Source organism: Colletotrichum fioriniae (assembly GCF_027942845.1).
Source record: "Colletotrichum fioriniae strain IMI 355084 chromosome Unknown scaffold_3, whole genome shotgun sequence".
Lineage (NCBI taxonomy): Eukaryota > Fungi > Ascomycota > Sordariomycetes > Glomerellales > Glomerellaceae > Colletotrichum > Colletotrichum fioriniae.
The window spans coordinates 2,235,636-2,251,936 of record NW_027076839.1 but is presented as its reverse complement, the minus strand read 5'-3'; the positions used below and the strand labels follow the sequence as shown (position 1 = coordinate 2,251,936).

Below are 16,301 nucleotides of genomic sequence, written 5' to 3'. Positions count from 1 at the left end.
GAATTGTCTATTGGCGCTCGACAAGAGGCTGTAGACGCTGGAGGGCCGCCGGCGGTGACTATAACCTGCTGCCAGGCTGCAGAAACCACCATGTATTATGCACGGCAGGGCTCAAAAGTCCACTCTTCGACCACGGCGCCTTTTCCACGTTCCCTCGGGAGGGAACCCTTGGACATAGCCACGCTCTCTTGCATACCGGCTCCTTGCCGCCGTCGCCGGATGCTTGGATCTTCCCTATCAGCAGGGCCCCTTCTTCTCCCCTTCGCGTCTTCTCCGTCCAGCACGAACCCGTCACTCACGTCCCTCGCCCTCGTCGGGGACCAAGGTAGTTGGTACTGCAACTACAAGCGGCACACTGCGTCCCAGTCGTGTATCGACCTCTATTGTTCTCCCGGGTTGCGCCTATGCGGCTTTGTCACACACCTAGCTCCGCGACGAAGGAATTCCTGTTTTGGGTTCTGAGCATATCAACACACGCTAATGGATCGAGCAACCTTCAGAGGACTATTGCCGTGAGCGATTCATACCTGCACAAGCACAATCTACAAAGCGGCACAACGATGGCTACGGAGAACAATAATAGAGACGTGTTGGCTCGCACCTATGCTCAATATGCTCTTCGATAACAGGATACTTCGCTACCGTGCCCTAAATAACTGTCTACTTCAGTCTCAGGATGCCTCCCCACCCTCGTTGTCCTGCTTGAAGCTGCGCTCATACACTACACAGTGTCGACCTCCACTCCCAAGCAGCTTACCATGACAAGTCGCCAACTAGCCGTTGAGCATAGAGCTTTGGGAAAGGCCCAGTCAGTTGACATGAGCGTTGAAGAGGTGCCTCATTCCAGAACTTAGTACCACTGCCCCTGACAAAATAGCGAGCCGCAAACCGTGTCCAAGACAAATCTAGGGAGTATGCCCGTTTGAGGGCGTGTCAGAGCACCTTTGGGAAAGACTGTCTCCGAGTACAGACAGTTGTGGCAGCGCGCACCAAGATTGCCGCCACTGAGCAACATCTCCCTGTCCACCACGTGGAGAGATTCAGCTATGTCCTTGCGACCAGCTTGATCAACGGCTCTGGGGCTTCCAAGAAGGCATCAACGTCCATGGAGTTAGCACGTTACCAGCCGGCACTCACAAAATTCCTTCTGAGGGATCCAACAGCTTTGCAGTTAGCCCCCGTCGTAGCAGCGAAGCGAACGTTAAAATGGCTCCACACGGCCATACCTCACTTGCCGGCACACACGAGGCGTCATCTGGCGCCCATGGTATCAGCCCACAATGATGTATCGCCTAGGCCTACCCTGTCGCTACTTCGGGTAGCCGTTCCCAACGCCTTTGCAAGTAGCATTGACAGCACGGCTCGGTACCGATCGATAGGAGAGCATCGACACACGTCTCCGCGGTCGAAGGCGACGTAAACAACATTTTACGTTACCTACCGTGGCCGGCTGATGGGGTTGCTTCTTGAGGCACTTCAACAAGTCTGTGAAGGTTGGCGGACGGGGCATCGTTTTTTGGACCAATCCGCGGGTTCAACGGCTCAGACCCCCCTTATCCAATACACTTCGCAGGGCTCAAGCTTCGAGAAGGTTGGAAGAAGTGTCTTAGTTCGCACCATTACCATCGGCCCCCATCTGCCACGGATGGGCCCTTGGAGCTAGCGCCAGCCCTTGCCTCTCGAAGGAAATCAGGACCCCCGGCTATCACCGCAGCTCGTCGGCACCGGTTCTGTTACTCTACGCCCACATGAACAGCAGCTCGAAGTCGTTTGAGTCGAGCCATACTAATCAATCGAGTCGGCCTCGGTGTCCTCGGACTCTGCCTTGCTTCACCTACCGGTAGATGGAGGTAATATTGTCAGGTCTGCGGTGGCTTGATCGACATTCGTATTGCCTTGTCGATCGAAGTTGCGTTGCGGCTGTGTTTACGACTATGCCAACTAGTAGCCTAAATCAGAGTCACGCCCAACGTCCCAAGCAGTTTCAACTCGGATGTACTCTATTCTCGATGCGCCTCAGCCGAGATGGGTCTCATTTGTCAAACGGCATTTCGAATCTCCGATGGGAATTCAAAATATGTACTCCGTAAAATTCATCTAATCTAGCTAAGGCAGCGATTTGGTGCCCGCAAGCTTCGCGTGGTTATGTCATCTGGAGGCGAGGGAGCAGCTACGCGGCCTCCGTTTCAAGAGCACCTCGCGGAACAACACCGCGATGCTGGTCCCTGCTCGGACCGCAGCGATATTTGCATTCACTGGTTGGCAGTCTTTATATACCACAACCCAACCCCAAAATCTCCGCAACTCAGCGCTTATTAGCTAATTCCTCCATGGTTCTTTGCAAGAACTTCTCTTTCACCTAACTTTTGACGTTCTAGACGAAGCACGTGGGTGCTTCGCGAGAAGCTTGGACCCTGGCTGGAGATCAGACGGGGCTTCTGAATGCGAAACTTTTCTGCTCGACATAACATCGGTCGCCATTGAAACAGACCGGCGTTTATCTGGTACGGCTATGATAGACTTTGACATCTCAACGAAACAACGGGCCGAAGGACCCTATCAGGCATTCAAAGAACGTCGTAGCTCCGGCTACAGGCTACAGAGAATGGTATGATGTTGTTGATTTTCTAGAAATATCGATGACATGCGTTAACGACCTTGAAAGCCGTCTTGGCCATTATCGTCTGTTGGAAGACATCTTCTCTACGCCTGGAGGTGTCCTGGGGGGTTCACTCTGTTTTGTTGCATGATTGGTTCCAGTTGGGGAATTGGAGAGATGCATGTCTCAGGCACGCACCATCTGTGGCCGGCAGCAAGCCGGAAGCCTTTCTGGTTCAGGGCACACTGCGTCTCATTGGGGCTTTCCAATGATCGCCATGATTCTCAGCTCTACGGGCCATGGCTGTCACCGTTCCCTCTCTCTGATGGCTTGAGATTCTAGAACAACACTGCTTCGCCGCGAGTTTCCGACAAATCCCCCAAATATGAACCAGACTTTGGAAAATGGATTCAAGCAAGATGCATCGGTCCAGGAACCCAAAGGCCTGGCCGGCCGGCAGTGAAACGGCACGTGCCGGTTACGTCATGCACTGGCCACCCATTCCACGTCACGGAGGGCTTCGCTCATTGACATTGGCTACTCAGGTTACGTAGGTCGAGGGGGAGGCGTCAGGGCGTACGCGCAACCTGTTACCTCTCGCAAAGCAAGACAAGGCAGGCGAGAGCACGGCAATTTTTGGCCGTTCGCCGCGCCGCCGCCTTGCCAGGCACGCCAGGTTATGTCTGAGTCTGACCCAGGCTGGGGCATTTAAGGTTCTCCTCGCCTCGGCTGAGGTTGACGTGGACTTGTTTTGCCAAATCAACAACAACCTCACACACACTGACACTTCTTGATACCCTTGAGCGCACGCAACTGAATCAGAACATTCGTCCAGTCCCATCGAATCATCAAGCATCATCCTCGAAGACAATCACTTTCTATTAGGGAAAACATCAGACAAACAAAATGGGTGCCATTTCCGCCGTCTTTCTCATCCTCATCACCATTCTGGGTACGTCACGGCGACGCAAACTTGGTTGCAAGAAGAAGCTAGAGGCAATGCTAACATATACTACAGTGCCGCCTGTCGGTGTCTACGCAGTCGCTGGCTGTGGCATGGGTGAGTTGTCCAAAGTCCACGTCTCTTGCAAGGCGGTGGCTAGTTAGAAGTAGCGCTGACCAGTTCCATAGATCTTCTCGTCAATATCTGTCTGACGATTCTGGGATACATCCCCGGTCACATCCACGCATTTTACCTCGAATACGTATACTACGACCGCAAGGAGCAGGCGAGGGAGGGCCGTATCATTACTGGTCGCGCGCCGGGTGTTTACAGCGACAACGTGCAGAGCGGCGGACATGGTTACGGCACGATTGCCCAGCCGACTCACTAAGTCGCAAGACTAGATGGCTATCTAGTGAAGCTATCGGTGGCTGTAGCTGCAGCGGAATGGTAGTGCGGCACATGTACGGCAATGCGGTACGACTAGGTATGGCCGGTATCTAGACAAGCGACATCAACATCATCTTTGGAAAGGGCGTTCACCCGGCGACAACGAGGAGGCGATGGTCCTCTGGCGGCATGCAGAATGTATGAAGATAGACAAGAATAATACCACAATCAGAAACTTGACCAACGACGTGCGCGTGCCTGGAGCGCGTGCAGATGATGGTGCCGGATCTCGATTGCCAGCGCATCCTACCTGGCCTTGCCACCGGTGGATGTAAATATGATTCTTGTGCTATGAGCAGTCGCAGCTCGAGGATGTTGAGGGATGTGGTTGAACGAGCAGCATTGTAGTTGCATGCATCTCGCTTGGCTCCATGCTCGAATCAATGCTGCCGAATCGACAGGGCTGGGCAGGCGGTGCCATGTGGGTGGAACTTATTGAGTAGGTAGGCCTGGTCGAGACTCGAGGGCATCATTGTGACGGGACTTTGCAATGTGAGTATTCGTCTTCAAAACTAGCTCATTTGGCGTGACAGTGGTGTTGACAATGGTCTGGCCATACACACATGGGAAGATCGGAATATTCGTTCAGAATCGCTTCTCTGTATCAACTCAAGACCAAGGAATCAATTCAAAATGTCCGTGTTTTTGAAAACAGCATTCTGATTCAACGATAGAGACGCCGCCAGGATTGGACAGTCAGTGCCAATGAGGGGGTGGTGACTGGTCATTTTTGACTATGGCTCGGGCGTAGAGTTGGCATTTTTGGGCCAGTCGCCGTGTCGATGTGCTGAGGTGCCGGAGGGTGGGACACTGGGAATTAAGAACGGAAGAGCGACCGGCGGGGGGAGAGGACCGTGCCACCGTCTCACAGTATTGCCGTTTGGCACGGTAAAAACCGCCGTCATTGGACGGCACTGACGGGAGCTCAATGGCAGCGACAGGGGGGGTCAGTGTCGGACCACCCTTTGAACGGCAGCCACGACACTCGTGCAGCACGCACCTGCTTCGTTCGCTGGTGCCGCGTTGCTCTAGCCTGTAATAGCCTCTCAAGTCTTTTCTCTAGCGGCTTACCAAAAGCCGGGCTGTCTTCTTTGGCTGGGCTGTCTGTCATTGTGTGTCTCCGGATACCGCTTTTGCGCCTATTGTCACAGTCTAAACTGCAAGTAGCCTCTCTTTCTCCTGCCTCCTGCCTCCTGCCTCTTCCCCCGCCCCAAAAACCCAACGCTACAACCGGATGCAACTTCACCCTAAACATTTGCCAGAATACTCTTTTTCTTGCTTCCCCCCCTTTCTGATTTCCCTTTCCATCGCTTTTGTCTCATTCCTCCTCCACCTTTTTGCTCCTCTTCTCGAGAGAAATCTGCAATCGCTGCGGGGAATCCAGTTTGCAACCTTGTCTGCGCATCTCGAGGCGATCCGGATTGCTTCCTCACAGAACTCGCTCCACCACGCCGCAGTCACGCTACTCGGATATACTACAGTAGACACTCACACCTCAATCGCCCGTATCTGCCTGTCTCAACTCAACCCATCTCCACCTCCCGAGACCGCCCATTGCCCATTTGGAAGGACACAGTTCCAGAACGGACGATACGCACATTTGCTAAAACAACCTACCTGCATATTCTCTCCTCGCCCGCGAACCACATCCCGGTCAGGAACAGCGCTCGACATATCTCTCTCCCACACGCGACGTCCGATACCCAGCTAACCATGCCTCCGCATCCGCTGATCTGACTTTTTTCCCACCCCAAACCCCATCCTGCCACACGACATAGCAACGCCGACTTGCCCATCAACACTACTACCCTGGCGGCTCATGCTGCTATATCGTTGTATATATATTTAGCCCGTCGCGCAATCCGCGACCTTCAGTGAAGATGGGTTCAGGGAAGACCCCTCCTCAAGACCATTCCGGTTCATCTCAATCCCGCCATCATCCCCCAAGTACTCGTCCCGGAGGTGCCCCCGTGGCCACCCAATTCCCTTCCTCTCTCGCGTCCAAGAGAACCTCGCGAGACTCTATATCATTTGCATTCCCCCCGCTCTTCCAGCCCAACACGTCCTCGACATCTCTTGTTCCTTCGACGGCTGAGGGAAAGCCAATTCCCCTTGACGATAGCACCGCTGCACATCGTACTTCTGCCCTGCGCGAGCTGAACAGCAATTACCCTTCCCGCCATCGCTACGCCAAGTCTACCGGTGCCCAAAGCAGTACATACTCTCAGCCCGTCATTGTAAGAACATACTCTGGGTCTCACAGCCGACCCACCAGTACCAGTCGCAGTAACGGTGTAAGCGGAGGTGGTCTCGGCCCACGAACCGCCTCGTCTGTGGTGAGCGGCTCCGCGGCTTCTGTACGGCGCATCATAGCTCTTCGCACCACATTTGGCGGGACTAAATCTGCTCAGAATGGAGGTTTGAGTATGGCTAGAGGAATGGCCAAGAAGCGCCTGGAAGGCCAGGATGCCCTGGCTAAGCTCCCGCCTGTGGAGGCGTATAGCTTCAAGAGCATGATGGCCAACATTGAGGCAGAGGAGGGAGAGAACAACATCAACGCCGACCTCGATCGAATTGCCGAGATATGTGCCCGATCGCGATACTCATTGAGTAATCAGTACGAGGTTCATGTTGCACCTCATGGATCCGGCGCATCTTTCAAGAGCCACGCATCGTCTTCCAGGCGCCAGCGCCAGAGTGCTGGTCCAACACTGGAAGCCGTTGTGTCGGATGAAGAGCGCAGGCACAAAAAGCGACGGAGTACTGGTAGGAGGAGAAGCATAGCCATGGGAACCCTGGAGACGATTATGTCCTCCAGTCGGTCTTCCGAGGAGGACAAGTCAAAGAAGAAGTCGGCCGCAGAGATCACCGCTGAGGTGCGAGGCAGGGCCGCACGCAAGTCTTCAGGCAGCACAACGCCCACGTCGTCAGTGAGCGAGGGCGAGGGACAGTCGAGCAAGGATCAGAAGAATCAGCCGCCACCACTAGTCAGGAGGAAATCCTCATCATTCGCCACGGCCATGTTGGAGAGCACACGACAGTCCATGGCCGCTAACAAGCCTGCCTCACCCCGAAGCTCGGCAACAGCTTTAGTCAGCGAGCCGGCTTTGCCAAAAACGTCGACTAGCCATCTTGAAGTTCGGACGGATGTCGACGAGAGCGTGGCCCATCGCCATGTCCACAAAGGATCGGACGAAAGTCATCGAGCCGACGCATCTGGGCCCCAGCACCACGAGACATCAACCCAGCCTGATCAGACGAAGACACCGACGGGTCTCTTGGCCGGGCTGACTGGATGGGTGCCGTGGAGATTGCCGCCCGTCGTGGGACTTGGCTCAGCCTCTGCTCAGGGCGGCGTGTCGAGAAGCCATGCTGAGGGTAGCTTACGCGAATTGCTCAAAACGGCGGAATTCAAGAACAAGGGGAAGGGCGTCGAAGGTCCGTCATGAGACCTTGGTGCCTCGGATGGCATTGCGCACATTATTGGCGGCGAGGCCCATTTCAGTGCTGATAGGTGCGCTGTTGGGCATTTTCGAACAAAAGACGTGGTTTGATGAGGCGATACTGGGCTTGATCGCCTCGGTATCAAAAAGGACGGCGAGAAATGACCAAAAAGAGACCTGATTCTGATACCCACATATAAAGCGGAAGGCTATACACAAAAAGCACAGACCGGAGACGATGGCCCCTACAGAATAGGGGTTGCGGCTCATCAAAACTGTAAGCAGTACAACTTCACACAACACCACGAAGAATGATTTGACGACTTTTACGATACACACACACACAAGAATGAGAGGGTATGATATTCTGGGAACGGACTGGGTCAAAGAGGGAACGGTGGCTGTTTTATCTATTTTCAGATTGAGAATTGAGACGTATAGGCGTTCAACTCGTTTGAAGTATCGCTTGAGGCTTATTGCGTGAATCAAAAGCGTGATGTTGTCAGTATCTGGAAATGACGCTTGATCGAACCAGTCTTCCACTACGAATGTTTATCACGCTCGTTGCCTTACTTGCGTCGAGGTAGGCGAGAGAGAACGGCTACAGATCTGGAAATGTCACAATGGCCGTCAAAGTATTCGCAGTGGCAACGTTTCGTCGTCATCATCGTCTCCTGGTATATTCCTCTTTCTTACGCTACGTCGACCAAAAAAAGGTTTACCACAATTCTTGGAACAACTACTGTTGAAGACAACTCACTCAAGCCGTCTCGCGATGATGATGATAAGAAGCCAAGCTTGCGTGCGACAAGGCTTCACCCGTCCGACCTTCCAACCTTTCGTCCAACCCCCACGCGTGAAACCCTTCCAAATGAAAATGCCCCCCCAACGCCATGCCAACGCAAAAACAATGCAGAAGAGTAAGATAAACAAGAGTTGAAGGGTGTCGATTGGCCGTACCAAGCGGTGGAAAACCCTCATCAACGCCACCGGGTCTTCTAAGCCCTGGGACGCTCGACAGCAACCGCCGGCTTCGTCTCCACGTGGACCCTCTTAGCGTCGCCACGGTCGTCGTGAGCCTCGGGTTCCCTCTTACGGTCCCGGGGCTTGTTGTTGCTGCCGTTGCTGTTGTTGCCGCTATCCTTGGCCGATGCAGCCGCCCGCCGCGCTTCCTTTTCTTTCCGCTCGTTCTCTCGTCGGAGTGCCTTTGACTCAAACTCGTGCCAGTCGCCGTCCAAGTCAGCAAGCCTAGATAGTCAGTTAATGCGTGTCATTGAGCAACTCGAAAGGGAAAACTCACTCAACGGCCTGTTGCGGAGGCGGTTCCTCGGTGGTAAAGTACTCATCTGCGAGCACTTCGGCGGCCGACGGTCTTTTGGCGGGGTCGTATGCAAACATGGCAGCCAAGAGTCGGTATGCGGATGCCGGCAGCCTGTCCTGGTACTTTTGGGGAAAGGTGTTCGCCCGCCGGTACCCGGGACGCAGCAGTTCGAACCACGGCATGTCGATCAGGCCTGGCCACTCTGCCTTGTTCGGAGTTCCCATCACGGCATAGATCTTATCCAACTGATTGATCTCGCTTCCATCGCCTGGAAAGATGGCATGGCGGGTAAAAATCTCCACCATAACGCAGGCGGCACTCCAAACATCGCAAGCGGGGCCGTACTGCGTCTCACCGAGAAGTAGTTCTGGCGAACGATACCAAATCGTGATGACTCGGTTGGTATAGTCCAGCTGGTGTCTTTTGGCGTAGAAGCGAGCCAGGCCGAAATCTGCCAGCTTGAGAACGCCGTCACTGCTGACGAGGATGTTGGCAGCTTTGATGTCTCGGTGGAGAACGCCTCTCTTATGCAGATAGTCGAGTCCGTCAAAGAGTTGCATCGTCATGTGCTTCTTCTTGGCCGCGTCAAGGGTGAAGGATGGATGGTTCAGAATACCCGTCAGGTCGTGTGACAAGTATTCGAAAACCATGAAGCAATCGTTCCTTTCCACCATGACCTCCTGGAGCTGAACAATGTTCGTATGCCGCAGTGACTGCAGAAGCTTGATCTCGCGGACCGCCGTAACGGGGAAGCCGTCTCTCTCGCCTTCCATGCGGATACGCTTGAGCGCAACAAGACCTTTCGTGTAAACGTGCAAGGCCTTGAAAACCTTACCGTACGTGCCTGAGCCAACGACAGACTCGTTGCCAGGTTTGCGGAAATAGACAGATTCTGATTTGATGAGGTCATCCGGAAGTTTCGGTCCCGGCTTCAAGCGCTTCATCGTCTTCTTGATCTTTCGTGTTCTCGGAGCGGTAGGCTGTCGGGGCCCCGGAGGGGGTTGTCTCGGCTCCTGGCGGGCCCTCGCCGACGCCGGTTCGGTCGGGGCACTCCGAAGAATGTCCTTGTCAATCTGCTTGTCCTTCTCGCGGGCTCGATCGCGTTCTCGATCACGGCCATGGTCGCGGTCACGATCACGTTCGCGATCTCTGTCTCTGTCTCTTCCTCGGTCTCGGTCTCGGTCACGGTCACGCTCCCGTTCACGATCATGTTCGCGATCCCGCTCCTTGGAGTCATTCTGCTGCGAGATATCCCGCTTTACAGGAGCGTTGAACTTTTGAGAAATCTCAGGCTTGGGCGCCGTCGGAGTGGGCTTTGCAGATGCCTTAAACGCAAAGCTGAACTTCGACGACGACGATGATGCCGACTGGGCAGCCGGCCCAGACGGGGGAGCCTTTTCGGGCCGTTGTGAATTACTCTCGGGAGCCTTGTCAGATGGTGTGGTATCCTCAACCTGCATATCCTTGGACGGGCGGAACGGGTTCTCGCCATCTTCTGCATTGTCGGCAATATCGGACTTGCTACTCTGAGCAGGAGTCGCAGAGTGCTGGGACTTAATGTCATCGGCCCGGGAGCCGGTGCCTGAGGTGTTGGATGTCCACTGTGCTGTGCTAGTACTCTTGAAGCTGTTGCCTCTGTAGCCGCCTCGGCCAGGTCCGAGTGGGGTTCGAAGTCCCCCACGGAAGTTACCTCGATAATTGGGATGAGAATAGTTCGTATGCATAGGTCCTGTCGGGGCGGATGGCGGTGGCGAGTAAGATGGGTTTGGTGTATAAGCGCCCGACGGTCCGGTCGGAGGACCATAGTTGGACTGTGGATACTGAGGGGGATATTGACTAGAAGATGGTGAGCAGGAGCGTGACGGTAGTTTGATGGAATGTTGTACGACATACTGCGTTGGAGAAAATTGAGAACCCCAGTTTCCCCTGCCAGCACCGTATGGCGACTGGTTTGGGGATCCGTTGTATGAATTGGGGGTGGGTTGCGGGGATTGAGAAAATTGTCGTGGGTCGCTGTACTGTTGGCCGTGGGCGAATGCAGGCGGCCCCTGAGAGACAAAGCCCCCCCGATGATTGCCTCTGCCACTCATGCTGACCTCCACGCTGTTGGCGCCAGAGGACGGTTGAGACTTGGAAGCAACTCGGGAGTCGTCGCCCTGTTGCCCTCGTCTACCTGACCCCCTACTAAGGGACCGAGTGGAGGCACGGGACTGAGACGGCCTTCTGCGCTGCCTATCTCTGGAACTGCGTCGCGGTGATGCCGGGCGACGGTCACTCCTTGTGGACGTGGAGGGAGGTCTGGCTGGTGACCTTTGACGATGCGGCAGTGGAGAACGGTCTCTTCTTCGGCTAGGAGACTGCTCGCGGCGGCGTGACGTAGAACGATCACGGCGATCTCTTCTTTTTTCTCTTTCAGGCGAGCGAGACCTGCTTCGATGCCTTCGTCGACTCCTCTCCTTGGGTTTTGACCGGTATTCGTGGCGGTCGGGACTGGGTGATCGTCGAGATGGACGTGGCGAGCCTCGTGCACTTCGACCAGCGTCTCCAGGGATTGCTTCGCGGTGATCACGACGCGGGCTGTTATCTCGTCTGGCCTTCTTTCTATCCGTGGCAGTCCTGTCGAGACTTCGGCTTCTCAATCGCTTCGAAGATGGAGACGCGGCGCCGTCACCTCGCTGTGCTCCTCGACTGCGATCTCGCGGGTGCTTGGCTCGGGATTCGCGCCGCGACTCCCCACCACCCCTGCCACGAGATCGATCACGAGAGTCTTCCCTGTACTTGTCGCGACGGGAAGGTGATGGCGATGCTCGACGAGGTCGTTCTCTGCTACGTTCGCGTGTTCTGTGGTGGCTTCGGCCGGAAGGCTGCGACTTGTCGGGAGGGGGGTCGCGCGGTTTGCTGTCTGACAATCTGTCTGATTCTCGAGGTCGACGTGGTGGAGGCGAAGGAGATCTGCGGGAGCGTGTCACTTCTCGACCAGCTCTGCCTCGGTCTCTGCGCTCATCGCCTGATCTGCGGTCGTCTCTCATGGCGACATGTCGAGGGCGGTTGCGGTGGTAGGACTCCATCGCTACAGCCGATACGATTTGAGTTTTTAGGTGTGAGCACGTTGCCTGCCGAAGTTTCCCCGATAACGTGATATCGCCGTCTTGTAAGCGTGATATGCAGTTGTCGAGGTAGAGCAATGTGGTGCCGTCAAACCGCCTTTCAATCGACAATGAAAAGAAAAAAGAACGAGCAACAATGCAGTGTGGAAGATGCAAGGCTGCGCTCGTAAGAGTAGAGCGTCCATAAGCACCATGCAATACCGCTCGATGGTCGCGGAATTTTGCGGTGTCGGCAGTCGGCGTATCGGCGCGTGCTGTCAAATGGCATATGCAGCATGCCAAAACCACCACCAAAAATCGCTGGCTCAGAAAGTTCGTGGATCTGATCAACGTCCCCCACAGTGGTGCACTTGCAGAACCGCGGCCGCGTTCCTTCTACCTCTTCCCCAAAATAGTTTCGGCTCGTCCAATTCAATCGGAACCCAGCCAACCTGAGCACCGGCCTGATCCTTGCCAGTCGCGAGCCAGGCTTGTTTGAGGTGTTATCCCACAAACCCTAGCAAACTATCTGTCCTCCTTCTGCCTGTTACCGTGCAAGAAGGCTTGAGGTAGAGGCAACAATGTCACTATGTACGATTTACGCGCCGATAACCGCCAATTCCTCCTTCTCTCTCTCTCTCTCGGGGGCCCGTCAAGCCTGGCGTGAAAGCACAACATTCAGAAGCGTGCGCTCTGGGCAACTTGGTCAGATGTTGGGCTGCATACCGAGATCTACCAGCGCGCAGTCGGTGGTGACAGCACTAGGCCACGATCTCATTGTCGACAAAGGGCAAGAGCATCAAGGCTTCGACAGCGTTGGGGCATGGACAGTCGTGACCCGTGCGTGCAGCATGCGAGGAGTCGGTTTGGCAACTTCGGCATGAAGTCTTGGGCTTGCCTCTCGACAAGGTGACGGTGCTCGCTTCAATGATGGGCCCTTGGGCTGGGCATGTCTTTGGCATCAATGCCTCGCGAAAACATCCTCCAAGCACGTCCGAATGACCGAAGCACCCATGCCACACCTATTGGCCTGCTCTAGGCAAGATGAGTTCCGCCGTTGGGATCATTCCTTCATCAGCCCGTATGCTTGTCTTTGAGCTCGAGATTAGCCATGATGGCCATGGTATGGCGTAGTAACGATCAGTGAGCATCGGTATCGTCAGACCGGCGCATCGGGCGCATCTTGGGGTATGGCGAGGCTTGCTCCTTCTCGGTCGTCGCTGTTAGGGAGCAAGGGTCCCACAAATGGCAAAATGGCAGCAGTGGCATAACCGTAGCTGCGACTGAACGATCGCAGATCCTGCTTTATCCTCCATGATCAAAAGCTGTGGCCAAATATTGACTGCACAAAGCGTCAGACACCGCCATTCCGTCACCCCGTACTTCCAAGGCACCCGTAGGTGCAGAGTCCTCCTATTGTCAGAAAGTCCGTCGCGGCGATTTCAAGGCATAATGCGTAGTCTTTTGCAGTCCAACGTGCACCCTCGTGCGTCGTTGCGGGTTGGCTGGGGTTGGTTAGAGGTGATGATTCAAGTTGCATGTGGTTGACGGAATGTCTGTCGTGGGCCGAGCGGGAAAACCTTGACGGCGCGCTTATGGTCACGTGATGGCTGCGTTCAGGTTAGGCGGGCGGGTGTTACTCGCTTAGTGCATACCTGCTACGGCTACCTACCTCGTTATGTGCAGCCTTACCTTACAGTTGCCAGTCAACGATGGCATCCCTTTCGTCTTTCTTCGTCGCGTCGTTCCGCTCAGAATATTCGATCAGTATCGAAGAGTCCAGTCACGGCTTCTCTCCCATTGCCAATTCATCTCTTAACATCCCACGGAGGCAGAAGAAATTACCAAGAATGCATCCTATCATTGATTCTCGGGCGAGTTCTATCATGTTCGAAATGTGCAGGGCAAATGAAGCTTCGTATGGGTGGTCAAATTGAGCTACCACCTTTCTCATCTTCAAACAATTCTCTTGAGGAACGAGCCCTGTATAGCCGTCTCTTTCTATACCTCATTTCTAGAACTTGTCAAGGGTTTGTCGAGCGCCATCTGGCCTAGACCAATTTGGATAAGGAACTCGTCTGCTAGTTGGGCGTTGAGGCTCGCCTCGGAATTCCAAACCGTCTCTCATTTCCCACCTGCGGCTCAGCGGGGGTCACGGAATGTGCCCCCGGGCGAGATCCCCGAGAGCTAAGGCCATCAACGAAGCACTGTGACTGTGGCAGTTGGACTTGTTGGCAGTGTTGTCAATAACAGGGAGGAATGTTGGGGATCCCACACTATGCCTTTGGTAGCTACACTGCCTTTTGGAGCTATAGTCTCGACCACTAACTCAGCTCAGACGGCAAGGCGAGCATGGTTCGACCCAAATTTGGGACGAAGGTTGTCGAAGCTTCGGTATCGGGGTGCGTTGTCGTACCAACACTCGCCAACTTCATCCCTAGATACAGGACGATTTCCAAGTCCCGAACCGGTGAGACAGAGTATACTAGCAACATTGGGGGTCGCTAAGGTAATCAAAGGTTTTTGGCCTTGTTCATTCGAGTATGACAATAGTTATTACGTTTCCCATTGCCCGTTCTACATTCTCAGAGTTTTGCAGAAAGATGATCAAGTTGTCGGAGATGAAGGCGTCTTAGTCCCTCTCTTTGATCTGGGGATATCTTGGCCTCGTAGCAGAAATAGCATACCTCTTGGTGGAGTCAAAGTGGGTTGGACAGATGTCTGAACGACCGTTGGAAACTGTTAGATGGGATCGTGCACTAGGATCTGACGATGTGTGCTGGAAAGCAACGAGGAGTGTGTGGGAATTCGGACCGAACGTCCTAATGCGGGAGACTGGATCTGACTCTGGGGGAGGTGAGCAGAGCCTCTGCCACGGCGTACTTGGACGGTCAAGATCTCTAGTCATGAAGGTGGAGAGAGATCCACCATCTTTGTCAAAACGAATCCAAATCCTTGACAATCTCGCTGGTATTGCATCTAGCTATCACGTACCGGATAACCTGTCGAGCTGACCAGTGTTGTGGAATGCAAAAATCGGGCGCCTAGTCAACCACCGGAGTCTGGCAGGTGGTAGGCTCAAACATTTCCACTGATGTAACGGATCGCCATGGCGGGTGTGTTCGGATACATTTCTAGATGGATGTGGCCCAGAGGTGAGTTTTGGGCTGCGTCGCCCGTCATTTACCCGCGGTGTCTTGAATGTTGATGTCTCGAAGGCCAATAGGAGAAATGAGGGTAAAAATGTGGCAAAATATTCCAAGGTAAAAGTTTTTTTGTTCCCGCCAGGAATTGAGTAAGACACGGGTTGGTTTTTTCTTTCCTAAGTACCTACTCTGCTAGATTTGGCAAGTCTGGGCTAACGATTTCCCATCGTCGGCATCAAAACCGAAGCAGGATCTTTGCGTGTGTCTGCAAGCTCCAAGTTGATGGACTGATTGGCTGGCCCCGGGATGGACGTTCCTTTTTTCGCTCTATCTTTCGTCACTGGGACAAGAGCTGCCAAAAGTCGCAGATGGGGAGAGTCTGGGGATTGTCAACCCCGCAAAGTTTGTCGTCATTCTGACTAAGCTGGGCCGGAGAAAGCTCACGAGAGGTCCCCACTTCTATCAAAATTGCGTGAAGCCTGGCGCTCCCAGGCCGCCATTCCAGACGTAGCCACCCCCATGCAAGTACGCCAGAGGTACATCTGCAGACACTTTCTGCCCAGCACAGGCTGCGCTCTTTTCAATGTTGGATCATGATGGCAATTCCGATACAGGAGGCAAAAGATGCATGCAACAAAGGCCTTCAGGGTACTGTCCCTGGACAACCACGGAGTTAAGCGCTTATCCTATAGCAGAAGCGGGATAATGCGCGTTGAATATCGGGATCATTAGGATGCAGGAAGAGTTGCATTCGGGAGGGCAAGGCGAAAGTCAGAGACGGCGAGTCCGTAAAAAGACTTGGAGTGAGAGAATAACAGCGCTCAGAGGGGGAAATCGCAGTTGGAGAACACGAAAAAAATACAGACAGCTACACACCCAGCGCAATATGGGAAAAGAATTTGTTGAGCGAGGTCGCGGTCTGGACTTGTACCGGCCTGGTATTCCACGACCAAACCCGCCCAAAACTGCAGAGTGGATTCCCGCTAGTGGTAGCTTCGGACAGGTCCAGGGACCCTGTAATATCCGCTATTGTTGTCCCACTCTACCAGTGCTTCCTCCACGCTGAGCGCGCCCATCGCACCTCTCCTCACCCGCACTCTCCAGTTTTCAGTTGACAAACCAGTCCCATCCCCATGGTGGAAGCCCAAGAGGGAGGCATGGAGGGAAGTACCTTGCCATGCTGCCCTCCGTCCTTTGGCTTTTCCACTTCTGCTACTGTCTTGCTTCTGGCCAGAAAAGTCTCTACATGTCGACGCCAGTTCGTTTCCATTGGGCATAGTCAAAATCAGTTAAGGTACCTTAAGGTAGCTTCC

The 16,301-nt window shown here is 54.3% G+C and overlaps 3 protein-coding genes across 3 annotated transcripts; 2 read left to right on the top strand and 1 right to left on the bottom strand.

Annotated features, from left to right (window-relative positions):
- Positions 1–3,505: 3,505 nt before the first annotated feature.
- Positions 3,506–3,933, top strand: N0V96_003503 (uncharacterized protein; the record flags this gene model as incomplete). Its single annotated transcript, XM_053196118.1, has 3 exons — positions 3,506–3,551; positions 3,618–3,659; positions 3,731–3,933. 3 exons carry the CDS (start codon positions 3,506–3,508, stop codon positions 3,931–3,933), a joined length of 291 nt encoding a protein of 96 aa, XP_053046542.1.
- A 2,485-nt stretch (positions 3,934–6,418) lies between these two features.
- On the top strand, positions 6,419–7,441 carry N0V96_003502 (uncharacterized protein; the record flags this gene model as incomplete). Its single annotated transcript, XM_053196119.1, has 1 exon — positions 6,419–7,441. The coding sequence occupies one exon, from the start codon at positions 6,419–6,421 to the stop codon at positions 7,439–7,441; it is 1,023 nt and encodes a 340-aa protein (XP_053046543.1).
- Positions 7,442–8,433: 992 nt separating this feature from the next.
- Positions 8,434–10,480, bottom strand: LSK1 (serine/threonine protein kinase, CMGC, CDC2/CDK subfamily; the record flags this gene model as incomplete). The annotated part of the gene is made up of 2 exons (XM_053196120.1): positions 8,434–8,683; positions 8,736–10,480. 2 exons carry the CDS (start codon positions 10,478–10,480, stop codon positions 8,434–8,436), a joined length of 1,995 nt encoding a protein of 664 aa, XP_053046544.1.
- Between the last annotated feature and the right edge of the window lie 5,821 nt (positions 10,481–16,301).